We start from the raw sequence: 17,310 nt of genomic DNA, 5'->3' as shown, positions 1-17,310 counted from the left end.
CGGTTTTAGAAGCTTTAGAGTGTTTTCTATTCAATAATATTTTTATTTGCATATATTAGCAACTTTTGACAAAAACAATTATGTTTACTATGGGCACGCAATTACTCCAGCGGGGCAGTAGACAGCCCTATCCCCAACAGGTTAAGGTATGGAAGGCCACGCGTGTGAGGGAGGGCCCTCTAACTCTGCTGGTGCAGGGTAGCTGGGCCCCATCCTTAGAAGCTGTGTGCAACGCCGAAGGCTGGCCACAACTGAAGCAGGTGGTTCTTCTACTGCAGTGGAGAATTGCCACAGCATGCCAGGCACAACCGTTGTTGGTAGCTCACTGGCTGCGGCTGATGTTGGTGAATCTTTCACCACTGCTGAAAACACTGAAATGCATGGTAGAGCATGTTGGGAACCATAGGGATCATTAGAGATCTGGAGGCATTGGGCAGCTGGGCCCCAGAGAAAAGTTCAGGTGGTGTCCCACCTGGGAAGGGCTGAGGGTCATCCAAGGAAGGAGATGGAAGGCCCGCCAGAACGAGAGACAGCAGGTCCCAAGGGTCAGGGAATGTTGGTTGCCCCAGATCAGGGAACTGAGGGCCAAGCAGGGCAGGGAACTTTGAACCCACTACTAAATCTGAGGACTGCAAGCCAGGAATAGTGGGAAGCTGCAAACCTAGCCAAGCAGGGAATATATAGTCTTGTGCTAGTATAGGCAACTGGTTGCAGGCTGAGGGCTGTGAACTGTCTAACTGCACATCTAGAGGAGCAGATAACTCTGGGTATAGTGGGGCGAGAGACCCAGGACCTAGAACTAGGGCAGGTGGTTTGGCCTGAAGCACTGAGGGAGCTGACTGCTTGCCGACAAAGGCTGGGGGCTGCCGACCAACTGAGGAAGATGCTGCAAACCTAGTGGGACAGAGAACCTATAGCCTGGCGCAGCAGTAGACTGAGGGCCGACAAGAGCTGGAGACAGTGAGAACGACTCTGAATCTGACAGGGAAAATGACTCTGAACTTGACAGGGAGTGGCCCCAGTGGTACCATGGAGGTGGTGAACACTCCCGACGGGTGGTCCTGGAGTAGTGTCTCTCACGGGAGTAGACTGGCGACTCGTGGAGTACCGGCTCTGATGACGCTCCCGTGGCGGAGATGACGGGAGGCCTGGAGCTGTGGTGGTCATTAACTCTGGCTAGAAGGACAACGTGAAAACAGTTGGCTGGTATGCCCTCACCCGTCTGAGCGGTCTGCTGTGAATTCCCTCACACTATATATGCTTACAACTGATGGGTCTGGTTCTGTCCTCTATAGTGCTGTCCTGTTAGAACATGATGTTGAGGCCCATCGCTGTACACTTGATAGTTACCACCACATACACAGACACTGTTGTTTCCATTTGAGGATTTTTGTATGATTTTGTTCATCCTAATTACTTAGAATCTAGTTGTTCTGGTTCTATAAGGCAAAAATTATCACAAATGTAAACAGTATTAGTTCAATCAAATATGCCGAATGCTGTCAAGTACTTACTCCCAAGCCCTTAACCAACAATGCGGTTCAAGAAATAGAGTTAAGAAAATATTTACAAAATAAACTAAAGTAAAAAACATTTTTAAAAGTAACACAATGAAGTTACATAAGAATGACCAGGCTCCATACAGGGGTTACCGGTAGAGGTAAATTGACTATGCATAGATAATAAACAGCGAGTAGAAGCAGTGTAAAAACAAACGGGGGGTCACTGTAAATATTCCGGTTGGCCATTTAATTAATTGTTCAGCCGGCTTATGGCTTGGGGGTAGAACTTGTTAAGGATCCTTTTGAACTTGACTTGGGGCTCTGGTACCGCTTGCTGTGTGTTAGCAGAGAGAACAGTCTATGACCTGGGTGTCTGTAGTCTTTGACAATTTTTGGGGGCTTCATCTGACATGACCTAGTATATACAGTGGGTCCTGGATTGCAGGAAGCTTGTTCTGGGCCTGATGCACTACCCTCTGTAGCTTCTTATGGTCGGATGGCGAGCAGTTGCCATACCAGGAGGTGATGATAAGGGTTATAACTATAAAATATACGTATAGTTAAAAAATAAAGAGCAAATGGCATTACACTTACAACATGACTATAAAGGGATATAAACAGCATCAATATAAATAAAAAGTTAAAAATTCACCTCTTAGAGAGAGAGAAACAAATTACTTGGATAGAAAGCTGGTCAAGATTTATGGCACCCTCTCTCTCTCGCCTTGTGTGAGAATCTGCCCTACAGTCTGTACATAGTCATGGAATCACTGGTCACTTTAATAATGGAACACTAGTCACTTTAATAATGTTAACACACTGCTTTACTCATCGCATATGTATATACTGTATTCAACTGTATTTGTTGTCAGTACCACTTAGTCATTGCCTAGTCAAGTATTTAAATACAGTATTTCTAAATTTCATTATTTTACTTTTAGATTTGTGTGTATTGTTATGAATTGTTAAGGTACTGTTGGAGCTTGGAAGAAAAGCATTTCACATTTCACACCTGCAATAACATCTGCTAAATATGTGTATGTGACCAATAAAATGTGATTTTGATTTGATTTTGTAGTATATTAAAGGTAATAACCCTTGAAACGTAATGTTCAGTTAAGATATGTATTTAGATATTGGTTCCCTTACCCTCTAAGCAGTCTATAAACTGCTCATAGTCTGTGTCACACTGACATTGCTCATCCATATATCCATATATTCTTAATTCCAGTCCTTTACTTAGATTTGTGTGTTTAAGGTATTTGTTGTGAAATTGTTGTATATTACTTGTTAGATATTGCTGCACTATGAGATGTTCAAGCATTTCACTCCACCCATAGTAACATCTGCTGAACACGTGTATGTGATCAATACAGTTTGATTTGATCTGATTTCTAATGAGTGACTGCAATCCACACTTTGGTTTTGGTAGTCAATGTCAACAAACAAGAATGTTATCATTTTCAGACAAACACATTACTTCCTTCAGCACACTACTACAACAGTGTGACTGTTTTGGAATAAATTGTTCAATATATTTCCTTTAACATCCTCTGTGTTGTGTGCTTATTGTTTAACCATTGATATGTTCTCGGTCATTTTGGGATCTTAAGGAGCACCAGGTACTGCTGGATTATCTACCAATAGTATGTCCATCTTTTTGTGATAAATTACACTGGTCACTGTTCAAGACACTTATAAAGTATGAAGAAAGTATGAATAGTCCTCACTTTAGATTAAAGACTGGAAAACTACTTTACTAATGATCAGTACATGGTTTATAAGGATATTTATTAAAATTATTATGAATGATCTGCTGAATAAATAAATGTGTGAATAACTATCTTACATTTACATTTAAGTCATTTAGCAGACGCTCTTATCCAGAGCGACTTACAAATCTTAATAAAACAAATGTGGGAGTATTGATACATTAATGATGAATAAGCCATTTACTAATCCATTATACATTCTTTACTACAAAGTGTTAATATGAAGTGTTACCGATCTCTATATCAATTCAGACTCCACAGCATCTGAGAGAGCTGCTCTGGTGTGACCCCTGACCTGGCAGCAGTGATGTAATGAGAGTAATGGTAGTGAGAGTAGTGGTAGTGAGAGAAGTGGTAGTGTCCATACCCAGTATGTTGAGGTTAAAGTGTCTGCTGTGGTTTCCTGAGCTGTTGTGTTGAATCATTAGTGGATAGAGTAGTTATTTATACATGTGATAATACCTAACTGACTAACATTTAACAAATGTGGAAGTAATGATTAATAAATGGTTAGCAAACTGTAAATGCCTTACAAATGGTTTATTACTGAATGCGATTATAAAGTGTTACCCAAAGTTGCATATTCTTAAATTTGACCATCAACTATTTACACAATACACCATAGAGTTATACTTGGATGTTATCTGATATCATGCATATTGTACATTTAAATTTTACTGCACTTGTTGAAGTGAGCCACGAGACACTAGAAGGGCAATTCCAGTCCTCGGTGGCCTGATTAGTGTCACACTTTTCCCCCATCCCTAGCTAACACATGTACTATGAAAACATGTGTACTATGAACGCCTTAAGTTCAGAGTTAAAATATGTTTAGCTGTCACTTTGAAGCATGGATAAAAGAAAGCATAAATTATTGGATTAATTAAGGAATTAACAAGAGGCAGAAAGCCGATGATAACTGAGAATAAATTGTCAATTACAAAAGTAAAAAAGAAAACAAATAGAAATGGAATCCAACAATTGAAATAGTTGAAAACAACAATAGACAGAGTTTTTGTTGCTTTTCTCTCAGACTTATTTGCCTGTACAGTTTTAACACCAGCCTCTTTTGAAAAAACATTTCTGGCCTGTGATCTGGCCACCACAAAGATTTTCAAATAAAGTGTTAAAATAATAGAGCAAGGGACAGCCATTGTAATTACAATGTCGATGATATTAACCCAGGTTATTCCTTCAACAATAAAACATTCTTTCAAACACCTACTGGGTACCTGTACATTGACAACGTTTTTACAATAGCAGCTCGGTATATGACACAACAACACCAGGTAATGGATATACAACACATCATTCTTGTTGTTGTAATTTTAGAGTGGTACAATAAGGGATCACACACAGCAACATAGCGGTCAATAGATATCAAGACCAAATTACCCAGAGATAAAGAAGTACATAAAAAAGTAATGTAGATATGAAACACACAGAAATATTCTCCAAAACCCCAGCATGATTCCATTAATGCTACAGTCACTACTGGTATCACAATCAGTCCCACCAGGAGATCTGATGCAGCCAGAGAGAGGATGAGCAGGTTGGTTGTAGTGTGGAGCTGCTTGAAGTGAGAGATGGAGATGATCACCAGTAGGTTCAAAAATACTGTAACTGCTGAAATCAATGAGAAGAAGATGTACAGTGTTATGTAGATAGATGTCGATAGCAAAGCCTTTCTGCATGAAGAGTTTCCGTCTTGAAAACAGTACTGAACATCTTCATATTTCTCCATTTGTAACAAATGCTGAGGTCCTGCTGCTCCTGCTTGGTTCTGTGTGTGACCTTCTCAGGTCCGCCTTTTGACTAACTCTGAGCTCTGCCTCTCTATTTATCCCTGAGCTACTGACACTCCCCTCCCAGGAGCCTCTCTGTGCACATACACACACACGCACTAACAAACGTTTAGATAAACAAATAATTTGTGAAAACATGATGTAATGTATGACAGGATTGGATGTTTCTGTGCCCACCTAGCCTGTCCTTCAGCCTTACTAATAGTCAGAGACGATAGAAAGGTACAGTTAGTCAACTGAGCATTTTAATGTGGAAAATATAGCAAGTGTGATGTTTTGGTCACTCAAAGGCTATTTTACTTTGGAAACTGTGTAAAACTAAATGTTTTGAGCGATGTCAGAGCTCATTTTGGACCATAAGCCACAACCTCAGGACACATGATGGCACACCACATGTCAGCTGGTCAGTGTGTAGGAAAGTTGACAGTAGGGAAGTTGATGAGATAGTATAAGTTTATGGTGTACATGCTCGTAGCAAATGCAATCAAAATAGAGGCATTCCATAGGAATGTTCAATAGACCATCAAAATGTCGATCTGAACTGATATATTACTACATCACTTGTCTGATCCGCTGAATTGCGACTCCACTTTGTCTCTATACTGACATTTTTCCTGTTTGTGTCACACCCTGATCTGTTTCAACTGTCATTGTGATTTGTGTCCACCCCCTCCAGGTGTCGCCCTTCCTCATTATCCTCTGTGTATTTATACCTGTGTTTTCTCTCTGTCTGTGCCTTTTTGTCTTGTTTGTTCAAGCCAACCAGCGGTTTGTCTCAGCTCCTGCTTTTCACCAGTCTCTCTTTTTCTTGCCCTCCTGTTTTTGACCCTTGCATGTCCTGTCTTTGACATTTACATTTACATTTAAGTCATTTAGCAGACGCTCTTATCCAGAGCGACTTACAAATTGGTGCATACACCTTATGACATCCAGTGGAACAGCCACTTACAATAGTGCATCTAAATCTTTTAGGGGGGGGTGAGAAGGATTACTTACCCTATCCTAGGTATTCCTTGAAGAGGTGGGGTTTCAGGTGTCTCCGGAAGGTGGTGATTGACTCCGCTGTCCTGGCGTCGTGAGGGAGTTTGTTCCACCATTGGGGGGCCAGAGCAGCGAACAGTTTTGACTGGGCTGAGCGGGAACTGTACTTCCTCAGTGGTAGGGAGGCGAGCAGGCCAGAGGTGGATGAACGCAGTGCCCTTGTTTGGGTGTAGGGCCTGATCAGAGCCTGGAGGTACTGAGGTGCCGTTCCCCTCACAGCTCCGTAGGCAAGCACCATGGTCTTGTAGCGGATGCGAGCTTCAACTGGAAGCCAGTGGAGAGAGCGGAGGAGCGGGGTGACGTGAGAGAACTTGGGAAGGTTGAACACCAGACGGGCTGCGGCGTTCTGGATGAGTTGTAGGGGTTTAATGGCACAGGCAGGGAGCCCAGCCAACAGCGAGTTGCAGTAATCAAGACGGGAGATGACAAGTGCCTGGATTAGGACCTGCGCCGCTTCCTGTGTGAGGCAGGGTCGTACTCTGCGGATGTTGTAGAGCATGAACCTACAGGAACGGGACACCGCCTTGATGTTAGTTGAGAACGACAGGGTGTTGTCCAGGATCACGCCAAGGTTCTTAGCGCTCTGGGAGGAGGACACAATGGAGTTGTCAACCGTGATGGCGAGATCATGGAACGGGCAGTCCTTCCCCGGGAGGAAGAGCAGCTCCGTCTTGCCGAGGTTCAGTTTGAGGTGGTGATCCGTCATCCACACTGATATGTCTGCCAGACATGCAGAGATGCGATTCGCCACCTGGTCATCAGAAGGGGGAAAGGAGAAGATTAATTGTGTGTCGTCTGCATAGCAATGATAGGAGAGACCATGTGAGGTTATGACAGAGCCAAGTGACTTGGTGTATAGCGAGAATAGGAGAGGGCCTAGAACAGAGCCCTGGGGGACACCAGTGGTGAGAGCGCGTGGTGAGGAGACAGATTCTCGCCACGCCACCTGGTAGGAGCGACCTGTCAGGTAGGACGCAACCAAGCGTGGGCCGCGCCGGAGATGCCCAACTCGGAGAGGGTGGAGAGGAGGATCTGATGGTTCACAGTATCGAAGGCAGCCGATAGGTCTAGAAGGATGAGAGCAGAGGAGAGAGAGTTAGCTTTAGTGGTGCAGAGCGCCTCCGTGATACAGAGAAGAGCAGTCTCAGTTGAATGACTAGTCTTGAAACCTGACTGATTTGGATCAAGAAGGTCATTCTGAGAGAGATAGCGGTAGAGCTGGCCAAGGACGGCACGCTCAAGAGTTTTGGAGAGAAAAGAGAGAAGGGATACTGGTCTGTAGTTGTTGACATCGGAGGGATCGAGTGTAGGTTTTTTCAGAAGGGGTGCAACTCTCGCTCTCTTGAAGACGGGAGGGACGTAGCCAGCGGTCAGGGATGAGTTGATGAGCGAGGTGAGGTAAGGGAGAAGGTCTCCGGAAATGGTCTGGAGAAGAGAGGAGGGGATAGGGTCAAGCGGGCAGGTTGTTGGGCGGCCGGCCGTCACAAGACGCGAGATTTCATCTGGAGAGAGAGGGGAGAAAGAGGTCAGAGCATAGGGTAGGGCAGTGTGAGCAGAACCAGCGGTGTCGTTTGACTTAGCAAACGAGGATCGGATGTCGTCGACCTTCTTTTCAAAATGGTTGACGAAGTCATCTGCAGAGAGGGAGGAGGGGGAGGATTCAGGAGGGAGGAGAAGGTGGCAAAGAGCTTCCTAGGGTTAGAGGCAGATGCTTGGAATTTAGAATGGTAGAAAGTGGCTTTAGCAGCAGAGACAGAGGAGGAAAATGTAGAAAGGAGGGAGTGAAAGGATGCCAGGTCCGCAGGGAGGCGAGTTTTCCTCCATTTCCGCTCGGCTGCCCGGAGCCCTGTTCTGTGAGCTCGCAATGAGTCGTCGAGCCACGGAGCGGGAGGGGAGGACCGAGCCGGCCTGGAGGATAGGGGACATAGAGAGTCAAAGGATGCAGAAAGGGAGGAGAGGAGGGTTGAGGAGGCAGAATCAGGAGATAGGTTGGAGAAAGTTTGAGCAGAGGGAAGAGATGATAGGATGGAAGAGGAGAGAGTAGCGGGGGAGAGAGAGCGAAGGTTGGGACGGCGCGATACCATCCGAGTAGGGGCAGTGTGGGAAGTGTTGGATGAGAGCGAGAGGGAAAAGGATACAAGGTAGTGGTCGGAGACTTGGAGGGGAGTTGCAATGAGGTTAGTGGAAGAACAGCATCTAGTAAAGATGAGGTCAAGCGTATTGCCTGCCTTGTGAGTAGGGGGGGAAGGTGAGAGGGTGAGGTCAAAAGAGGAGAGGAGTGGAAAGAAGGAGGCAGAGAGGAATGAGTCAAAGGTAGACGTGGGGAGGTTAAAGTCGCCCAGAACTGTGAGAGGTAAGCCGTCCTCAGGAAAGGAGCTTATCAAGGCATCAAGCTCATTGATGAACTCTCCGAGCCTGCTTGCCTGACCCTGAGCCTGCCTGCCATCCTGTACCTTTCCCCCACTTCTCTGGACTATTGACCCCTGCCTGCCTTAACCTGTTGAAAATAAGGGGCAATATTTTCTTTTTTGGAAAAGTAACGTTCCCAAAGTAAATGGGCTATTTTGTCAAGACAAGATGCTAGATTATGCATATAATTGAAAGTTTAGGATAGACAACACTCTAAAGTTTCCAAAACTGTAAAAATATTGTCTGTGAGTAGAACAGAACTGATATTGCAGGCGAAAGCCTGAGAAAAATCCAATCAGCAAGCGACTCTTATTTAGAAAGCTCTGCGTTCCTATGCGTTCCTATTGAGCAGTGAATGACATATCAACCAGATTCCCTTTTCTATGGCTTCCCGAATGTGTCTAGTGTCACAATACATAGTTTCAGGCTTTAAAAAAAAATAGCCTGAACGACAACATTGCATCAGTGGTCAGCTGGAGTCTTGTGCGTAAAAGACAAATGCGGCCATTGTTTCTCTCTTTCCTACTAAGATGTTGCGGCTGAAGCAAATACTTTTGTTCCGAGCTCCAACAGTGCAGTCGTATCTAACTATTCACAATACACACAAATAAAAAGTAAAAGAATGGAATTCAAAAATATAAATATTTTGGTAAGCAATGTCTGAGTGGTATTGACAAAATACAGTAGAATACAGTATTTACATATGAGATGAGTAAAGCAGTATGTAAACATTATTAAAGTGACTAGTGTTCCATTATTAAAGTGACCAGTGATTCCATGTCTATGTACACAGGGCAGCATCCTCGAAGGTGCAGGGTTGAGTAACATGGTGGTAGTCGGCTAATGATGAATATTGAACATTCTGATGGCTTTGAGATAGAAGCTGTTTTTCTGTCTCTCAGTCACAGCTTTCATGCACCTGTACTGACCTCACCTTCTGGATTATAGCGGGGTGAACAGGACGTGGCTCGGGTGGTTGATGTCCTTGATGATCGTTGGGCAGACCACACCACACCACTCTCTGGAGAGTCATAAGTATTCAGATCCTTTAATCAGTACCTTGTTGAAGCACCTTTGCCAAGGATTACAGGGTATGACGCCACAAGCTTGGAACACCTGTATTTGGGGAGTTTGTCCCATTCTTCTCTGTAGATCCTCTCAAGCTCTGTCAGGTTGGATGGGGAGTGTCGCTGCACAGCTATGTTCAGGTCTCTCCAGAGATGTTCGATCGGGTTTAAGTCCGGGCCACTCAAAGACATTGAGATTTGTCCCGAAGCCAATCCTGCGCTGTCTTGGCTGTGTGTTAGGTCGTTGTTCTGTTGAATGGTGAACTTTCGACCCAGTCTGAGAACCTGCTCCAGAGCTATCAGGACTTCATCAAGGATCTCTGTAACTTGCTCCGTTCATCTTTTCCTCAATCCGGACTAGTCTCTCAGTCCCTGCTGCTGATTAACATCCCCACAGCATGATGCGCCACCCCATGCTTCACCGTAGGGATGGTGCCAGGTTTCCTCCAGACGTGACAGTTGGCATTCAGGCCAAAGAGATCAATCTTGGTTTCTTCAGACCAGAGAATTTTGTTTCTCATGGTCTGAGAGTCCTTTAGGCAAACTCCAAGGCTGTTAGGTGCCGTCTACTGTGGCGTGGCTTCCATCTGGCGACTCTACAAAAAAAAAATCCTTATTGTTGGAGTGCTGCAGAGATTTGTCCTTCTGGAATGTTCTCCCATCTCCACAGAGGAACTCTCATGTTCTTGGTCACCATGACCAAGACCCTTCTACCCAATTGTTCATTTTGGCTGGGCTGCCAGCTCTAGGAAGAGTCTTTGCGGTTCCTATCTTCTTCCATTTAAGATTGATGGAGTCCACTGTGTTCTTGAAATTTTTCGTACCCTTCCCTAGATCGGTGCTTCAAAAATTCTGTCTCGGAGCTCTACAGACAATTCCTTCAACCTCATGGCTTGGTTACTACTCTGACATGCATTGTCAGTTGTGGGACCTTATATAGAGAGGTGTGTGCCTTTCTCAACAAAAAAAAAAAACTAAACATTTTAACTAGTAGAGTCAGTTAAAAATAAATTATTTACAAATGACGGCCTACATCGGCCAAACCCGGACGACGCGTTGTCAGGTGTGCACCGTCCTAAGGATACTTCCAATCACGGCCGGTTGAGATACAGCTGGATTTGAACCAGATGCAGTGCCTTAGACGCTCCGCCATTCAGGAGCCAAAACCAATCAAGTTGTATTAATATCTCAAGGATGAACCATGGAAACAGGATGTGCTTTAGCTCAATTTCGAGTCGCATAGCAAAGGGTCTGTATGCTTATGTAAATTAGGTATGTTTTTATTTTTAGAAACAATTTTAAAAACCTGTTTGTCAGGTATTGTGTGTAGACTGACGATGTGTAGACCGAATGCACTGCGTGTATTAACATACCCTCAAATAAAAGGGGACATTCTATAATGTCGCCTCATCTTAAACATTTGACCTCATATCCAAAGTAAAGAGCAACATTTCTTTAAACATTTTCCTGCAGAGTGAAACAGAGGACAGGTATTGTTTTCACTATGTACATTAGCCAGAGGAAGGCATCATCAATCACAATCTGTGACAGAGGAGTAACTTGACTTATTCCATTCTGAACAAAAATATAAACACAAGATTTTACTGAATACAGTCGTATGGAAATCAGTCAATTGAAATGAATTCATTAGGCCTATGATTTGAATCCAGGCTGTATCAAAAACTGGGAGTCCCATAGGGCGGCGCACAATTGGCCCAGCATCGTCCGGGTTTGGCCGGTGTAGGCCGTCATTGTAAATAAGAATTTGTTCTTAACTGACTTGCCTAGTTAAATAAAATGTTTATTTTTTTAAAGGCTGTTAAATGTTGTCCCACTCCTCTTCAATGGCTGTGCAAATTTGTTGGATATTGGCGGGAACTGTAACATGCTCCCATACACGTCAACCGAGAGCAGCCCAAACATGCTCAATATGTGACATGTCTGGGGAGTATGCAGGCTATTGAAGAACTGGGACATTTTCAGCTTCCAGGAATTGTTTACAGATGTTGAAGACGGACATGCGTGAATTAAATCAAATCAAATCAAATCAAATCAAATCACATTTTATTTGTCACATACACATGGTTAGCAGATGTTAATGCGAGTGTAGCGAAATGCTTGTGCTTCTAGTTCCGACAATGCAGTGATAACCAACAAGTAATCTAACTAACCATTCCAAAACTACTGTCTTATACACAGTGTAAGGGGATAAAAAATATGTACATAAGGATATATGAATGAGTGATGGTACAGAGCAGCATACAGTAGATGGTATCGAGTACAGTATATACATATGAGATGAGTATGTAGACAAAGTAAACAAAGTGGCATAGTTAAAGGGGCTAGTGATACATGTATTACATAAGGATGCAGTCGATGATGTAGAGTACAGTATATACGTATGCATATGAGATGAATAAGGGCAGGCTTGTTTTCGAATTGCTGTGCGTTTTGTTGCCAACCTATTTTGCTACCTGACAACTTTACGGGTTTCACTTTTTAATTACCGTTCATATATTTATTTTTTCCTCAACTTTTTCACTCCGGACGCTTTATCTGGACACGATTCGTCAGGACCTCCAACAGCCGAAGCTAAGTAGTAACATTAACATGATGCCTTCTAATTGCAGCCGCTGTGCTCGCCTTATGGCGAGGATAGCTGTACTGCAAGCCCAGCTTCAGACGCAATCGTTAGGCAAGGGTAATTTCAGTGTAGGAAAGGATGAAACAGCGTCTGTGCCACCAGTAAGTGCAGATAGTAGTATAAATCCCCTGGCACAGTCCCCGCAGCCGGACAACTTTCTCACGGTTTCTGGAAGGAAATGCTGTAGGAACGCTCAACCGGTGTCGCTCATTCAGCAGACAGAAACTTTCAACCGGTTTTCCCCATTAAGCAGCGGGTCGGTGTCAGAGGCCGAGTCTTCTCTGGTCTCTACTCCTCCCGTTACGGGGTCTGAGACGCCGAAGCTTCCCACCATTAGCTCTGACAAATTGAAAACTCTAGTCATTGGCGACTCCATTACCCGCAGTATTAGACTTAAAGCGAATCATCCAGCGATCATACACTGTTTACCCGGGGCAGGGCTACCGACGTTAAGGCTAATCTGAAGATGGTGCTGGCTAAAGCTAAAACTGGCGAGTGTAGAGAGTATAGAGATATTGTTATCCACGTCGGCACCAACGATGTTAGGATGAAACAGTCAGAGATCACCAAGCGCAACATAGCTTCTGCGTGCATATCAGCTAGAAAGATGTGTCGGCATCGAGTAATTGTCTCTGGCCCCCTCCCAGTTAGGGGAGTGATGAGCTCTACAGCAGAGTCTCACAACTCAATCGCTGGTTGAAAACTGTTTTCTGCCCCTCCCAAAAGATAGAATTTGTAGATAATTGGCCCTCTTTCTGGGACTCACCCACAAACAGGACCAAGCCTGACCTGCTGAGGAGTGACGGACTCCATCCTAGCTGGAGGGGTGCTCTCATCTTATCTGCCAACATAGACAGGGCTCTAACTCCTCTAGCTCCACAATGAAATAGGGTGCAGGCCAGGCAGCAGGCTATTAGCCAGCCTGCCAGCATAGTGGAGTCTGCCACTAGCATAGTCAGTGTAGTCAGCTCAGCTATCACCATTGAGACCGTGTCTGTGCCTCGACCTAGGTTGGGCAAAACTAAACATGGCGGTGTTCGCCTTAGCAATCTCACTAGGATAAAGACCACCTCCATTCCTGTCATTACTGAAAGAGATCATGATACCTCACATCTCAAAATAGGGCTACTTAATGTTAGATCCCTTACTTCAAAGGCAATTATAGTCAATGAACTAATCACTGATCATAATCTTGATGTGATTGGCCTGACTGAAACATGGCTTAAGCCTGATGAATTTACTGTGTTAAATGAGGCCTCACCTCCTGGCTACACTAGTGACCATATCCCCGTGCATCCCGCAAAGGCGGAGGTGTTGCTAACATTTACGATAGCAAATTTCAATTTACAAAAAAAAAAATGACGTTTTCGTCTTTTGAGCTTCTAGTCATGAAATCTATGCAGCCTACTCAATCACTTTTTATAGCTACTGTTTACAGGCCTCCTGGGCCATATACAGCGTTTCTCACTGAGTTCCCTGAATTCCTATCAGACCTTGTAGTCATTGCAGATAATATTCTAATCTTTGGTGACTTTAATATTCACATGGAAAAGTCCACAGACCCACTCCAAAAGGCTTTTGGAGCCATCATCGACTCAGTGGGTTTTGTCCAACATGTCTCTGGACCCACTCACTGTCACAGTCATACGCTGGACCTAGTTTTGTCCCATGGAATAAATGTTGTGGATCTTAATGTTTTTCCTCATAATCCTGGACTATCGGACCACCATTTTATTACGTTTGCAATTGCAACAAATAATCTGCTCAGACCCCAACCAAGGAACATCAAAAGTCGTGCTATAAATTCACAGACAACACAAAGATTCCTTGATGCCCTTCCAGACTCCCTCTGCCTACCCAAGGACGCCAGAGGACAAAAATCCGTTAACCACCTAACTGAGGATCTCAATTTAACCTTGCGCAATACCCTAGATGCAGTTGCACCCCTAAAAACTAAAAAAATGTCTCATAAGAAACTAGCTCCCTGGTACACAGAAAATACCCGAGCTCTGAAGCAAGCTTCCAGAAAATTGGAACGGAAATGGCGCCACACCAAACTGGAAGTCTTCCGACTAGCTTGGAAGGACGGTACCGTGCAGTACCGAAGAGCCCTTACTGCTGCTCGATCGTCCTATTTTTCTAACTTAATTGAGGAAAATAAGAACAAATCCGAAATTCCTTTTTGATACTGTGGCAAAGCTAACTAAAAAGCAGCATTCCCCAAGAGAGGATGACTTTCACTTTAGCAGTGATAAATTCATGAACTTCTTTGAGGAAAAGATTATGATTATTAGAAAGCAAATTACGGACTCCTCTTTAAACCTGCGTATTCCTCCAAACCTCAGTTGTCCTGAGTCTGCACAACTCTGCCAGGACCTAGGATCAAGAGAGACGCTCAAGTGTTTTAGTACTATATCTCTTGACACAATGATGAAAATAATCATGGCCTCTAAACCTTCAAGCTGTATACTGGACCCTATTCCAACTAAACTACTGAAAGAGCTGCTTCCTGTGCTTGGCCCTCCTATGTTGAACATAATAAACGGCTCTCTATCCACTGGATGTGTACCAAACTCACTAAAAGTGGCAGTAATAAAGCCTCTCTTGAAAAAGCCAAACCTTGACCCAGAAAATATAAAAACTATCGGCCTATATCGAATCTTCCATTCCTCTCAAAGATTTTAGAGAAGGCTGTTGCGCAGCAACTCACTGCCTTCCTGAAGACAAACAATGTATACGAAATGCTTCAGTCTGGTTTTAGACCCCATCATAGCACTGAGACGGCACTTGTGAAGGTGGTAAATGACATTTTAATGGCATCGGACCGAGGCTCTGCATCTGTCCTCGTGCTCCTAGACCTTAGTGCTGCTTTTGATACCATCGATCACCACATTCTTTTGGAGAGATTGGAAACCCAAATTGGTCTACACGGACAAGTTCTGGCCTGGTTTAGATCTTATCTGTCGGAAAGATATCAGTTTGTCTCTGTGAATGGTTTGTCCTCTGACAAATCAACTGTACATTTCGGTGTTCCTCAAGGTTCTGTTTTAGGACCACTATTGTTTTCACTATATATTTTACCTCTTGGGGATGTTATTCGAAAACATAATGTAAACTTTCACTGCTATGCGGATGACACACAGCTGTACATTTCAATGAAACATGGTGAAGCCCCAAAATTGCCCTCGCTAGAAGCATGTGTTTCAGACATAAGGAAGTGGATGGCTGCAAACTTTCTACTATTAAACTCGGACAAAACAGAGATGCTTGTTCTAGGTCCCAAGAAACAAAGAGATCTTCTGTTGAATCTGACAATTAATCTTAATGGTTGTACAGTCGTCTCAAATAAAACTGTGAAGGACCTCGGCGTTACTCTGGACCCTGATCTCTCTTTTGAAGAACATATCAAGACCATTTCGAGGACAGCTTTTTCCATCTACGTAACATTGCAAAAATCAGAAACTTTCTGTCCAAAAATGATGCAGAAAAATTAATCCATGCTTTTGTCACTTCTAGGTTAGACTACTGCAATGCTCTATTTTCCGGCTACCCGGATAAAGCACTAAATAAACTTCAGTTAGTGCTAAATACGGCTGCTAGAATCCTGACTAGAACCAAAAAATTTGATCATATTACTCCAGTGCTAGCTTCTCTACACTGGCTTCCTGTCAAAGCAAGGGCTGATTTCAAGGTTTTACTGCTAACCTACAAAGCATTACATGGGCTTGCTCCTACCTACCTCTCTGATTTGGTCCTGCCGTACATACCTACACGTACGCTACGGTCACAAGACGCAGGCCTCCTAATTGTCCCTAGAATTTCTAAGCAAACAGCTGGAGGCAGGGCTTTCTCCTATAGAGCTCCATTTTTATGGAACGGTCTGCCTACCCATGTCAGAGACGCAAACTCGGTCTCAACCTTTAAGTCTTTACTGAAGACTCATCTCTTCAGTGGGTCATATGATTGAGTGTAGTCTGGCCCAGGAGTGGGAAGGTGAACGGAAAGGCTCTGGAGCAACGAACCGCCCTTGCTGTCTCTGCCTGGCCGGTTCCCCTCTTTCCACTGGGATTCTCTGCCTCTAACCCTGTTACGGGGCTGAGTCACTGGCTTGCTGGGGCTCTCTCGTGCCGTCCCTGGGGGGTGCGTCACCTGGATGGGTTGATTCACTGTTGTGGTCGGCCTGTCTGGGTTGCCCCCCTTGGGTTGTACCGTGGCGGAGATCTTTGTGGGCTATACTCGGCCTTGTCTCAGGATGGTAAGTTGGTGGTTGAAGATATCCCTCTAGTGGTGTGGGGGATGTGCTTTGGCAAAGTGGGTGGGGTTATATCCTTCCTGTTTGGCCCTGTCCGGGGGTGTCCTCGGATGGGGCCACAGTGTCTCCTGACCCCTCCTGTCTCAGCCTCCAGTATTTATGCTGCAGTAGTTTATGTGTCGGGGGGCTAGGGTCAGTTTGTTATATCTGGAGTACTTCTCCTGTCCTATTCGGTGTCCTGTGTGAATCTAAGTGTGCGTTCTCTAATTCTCTCCTTCTCTCTTTCTTTCTCTCTCTCTCGGAGGACCTGAGCCCTAGGACCATGTCCCAGGACTACCTGACATGAGGACTCCTTGCTGTCCCCAGTCCACCTGGCCATGCTCCTGCTCCAGTTTCAACTGACCTGAGCCCTAGGACCGTGCCCCAGGACTACCTGACATGAAGGCTCCTTGCTGTCCCCAGTCCACCTGACTGTGCTGCTGCTCCAGTTTCAACTGTTCTGCCTTATTATTATTCGACCATGCTGGTCATTTATGAACATTTGAACATCTTGGTCATGTTCTGTTATAATCTCTACCCGGCACAGCCAGAAGAGGACTGGCCACCCCACATAGCCCGGTTCCTCTCTAGGTTTCTTCCTAGGTTTTGGCCTTTCTAGGGAGTTTTTCCTAGCCACCGTGCTTTTACACCTGCATTGTTTGCTGTTTGGGGTTTTAGGCTGGGTTTCTGTACAGCACTTTGAGATATCAGCTGATGTACGAAGGGCTATATAAATAAATTTGATTTGATTTGATTTGATTTAATGTAGGGTAAGTAAC

General features: G+C 44.4%; 1 protein-coding gene and 1 pseudogene across 3 annotated transcripts in view; both read right to left on the bottom strand.

The window, feature by feature from the left end:
* LOC118375225 (trace amine-associated receptor 13c-like) overlaps nucleotides 1-17,310 on the bottom strand; it is a 189,367-nt gene that overhangs the window by 165,079 nt on the left and 6,978 nt on the right. The window contains exon 2 of one of the 3 annotated variants that reach the window (XM_052523028.1): nucleotides 3,800-4,495. The exons of the other annotated variants lie outside the window; for them this stretch is intronic. Within the exon in view, the coding sequence (XP_052378988.1) occupies nucleotides 4,072-4,495 (424 nt within the window). The 3' untranslated portion in view covers nucleotides 3,800-4,071. Of the gene's footprint in view, nucleotides 1-3,799; nucleotides 4,496-17,310 lie in introns of those variants that run through there. 3 annotated transcript variants of the gene reach the window in all.
* LOC127931185 (trace amine-associated receptor 13c-like) overlaps nucleotides 1-17,310 on the bottom strand; it is a 200,701-nt pseudogene that overhangs the window by 176,501 nt on the left and 6,890 nt on the right.

The sequence above is a fragment of the Oncorhynchus keta genome, chromosome 7 (assembly GCF_023373465.1).
Source record: "Oncorhynchus keta strain PuntledgeMale-10-30-2019 chromosome 7, Oket_V2, whole genome shotgun sequence".
In the NCBI taxonomy this organism is placed as follows: domain Eukaryota; kingdom Metazoa; phylum Chordata; class Actinopteri; order Salmoniformes; family Salmonidae; genus Oncorhynchus; species Oncorhynchus keta.
Note: the sequence above shows the minus strand (reverse complement) of the source record. Positions and strands in the feature narration are given on the sequence as shown.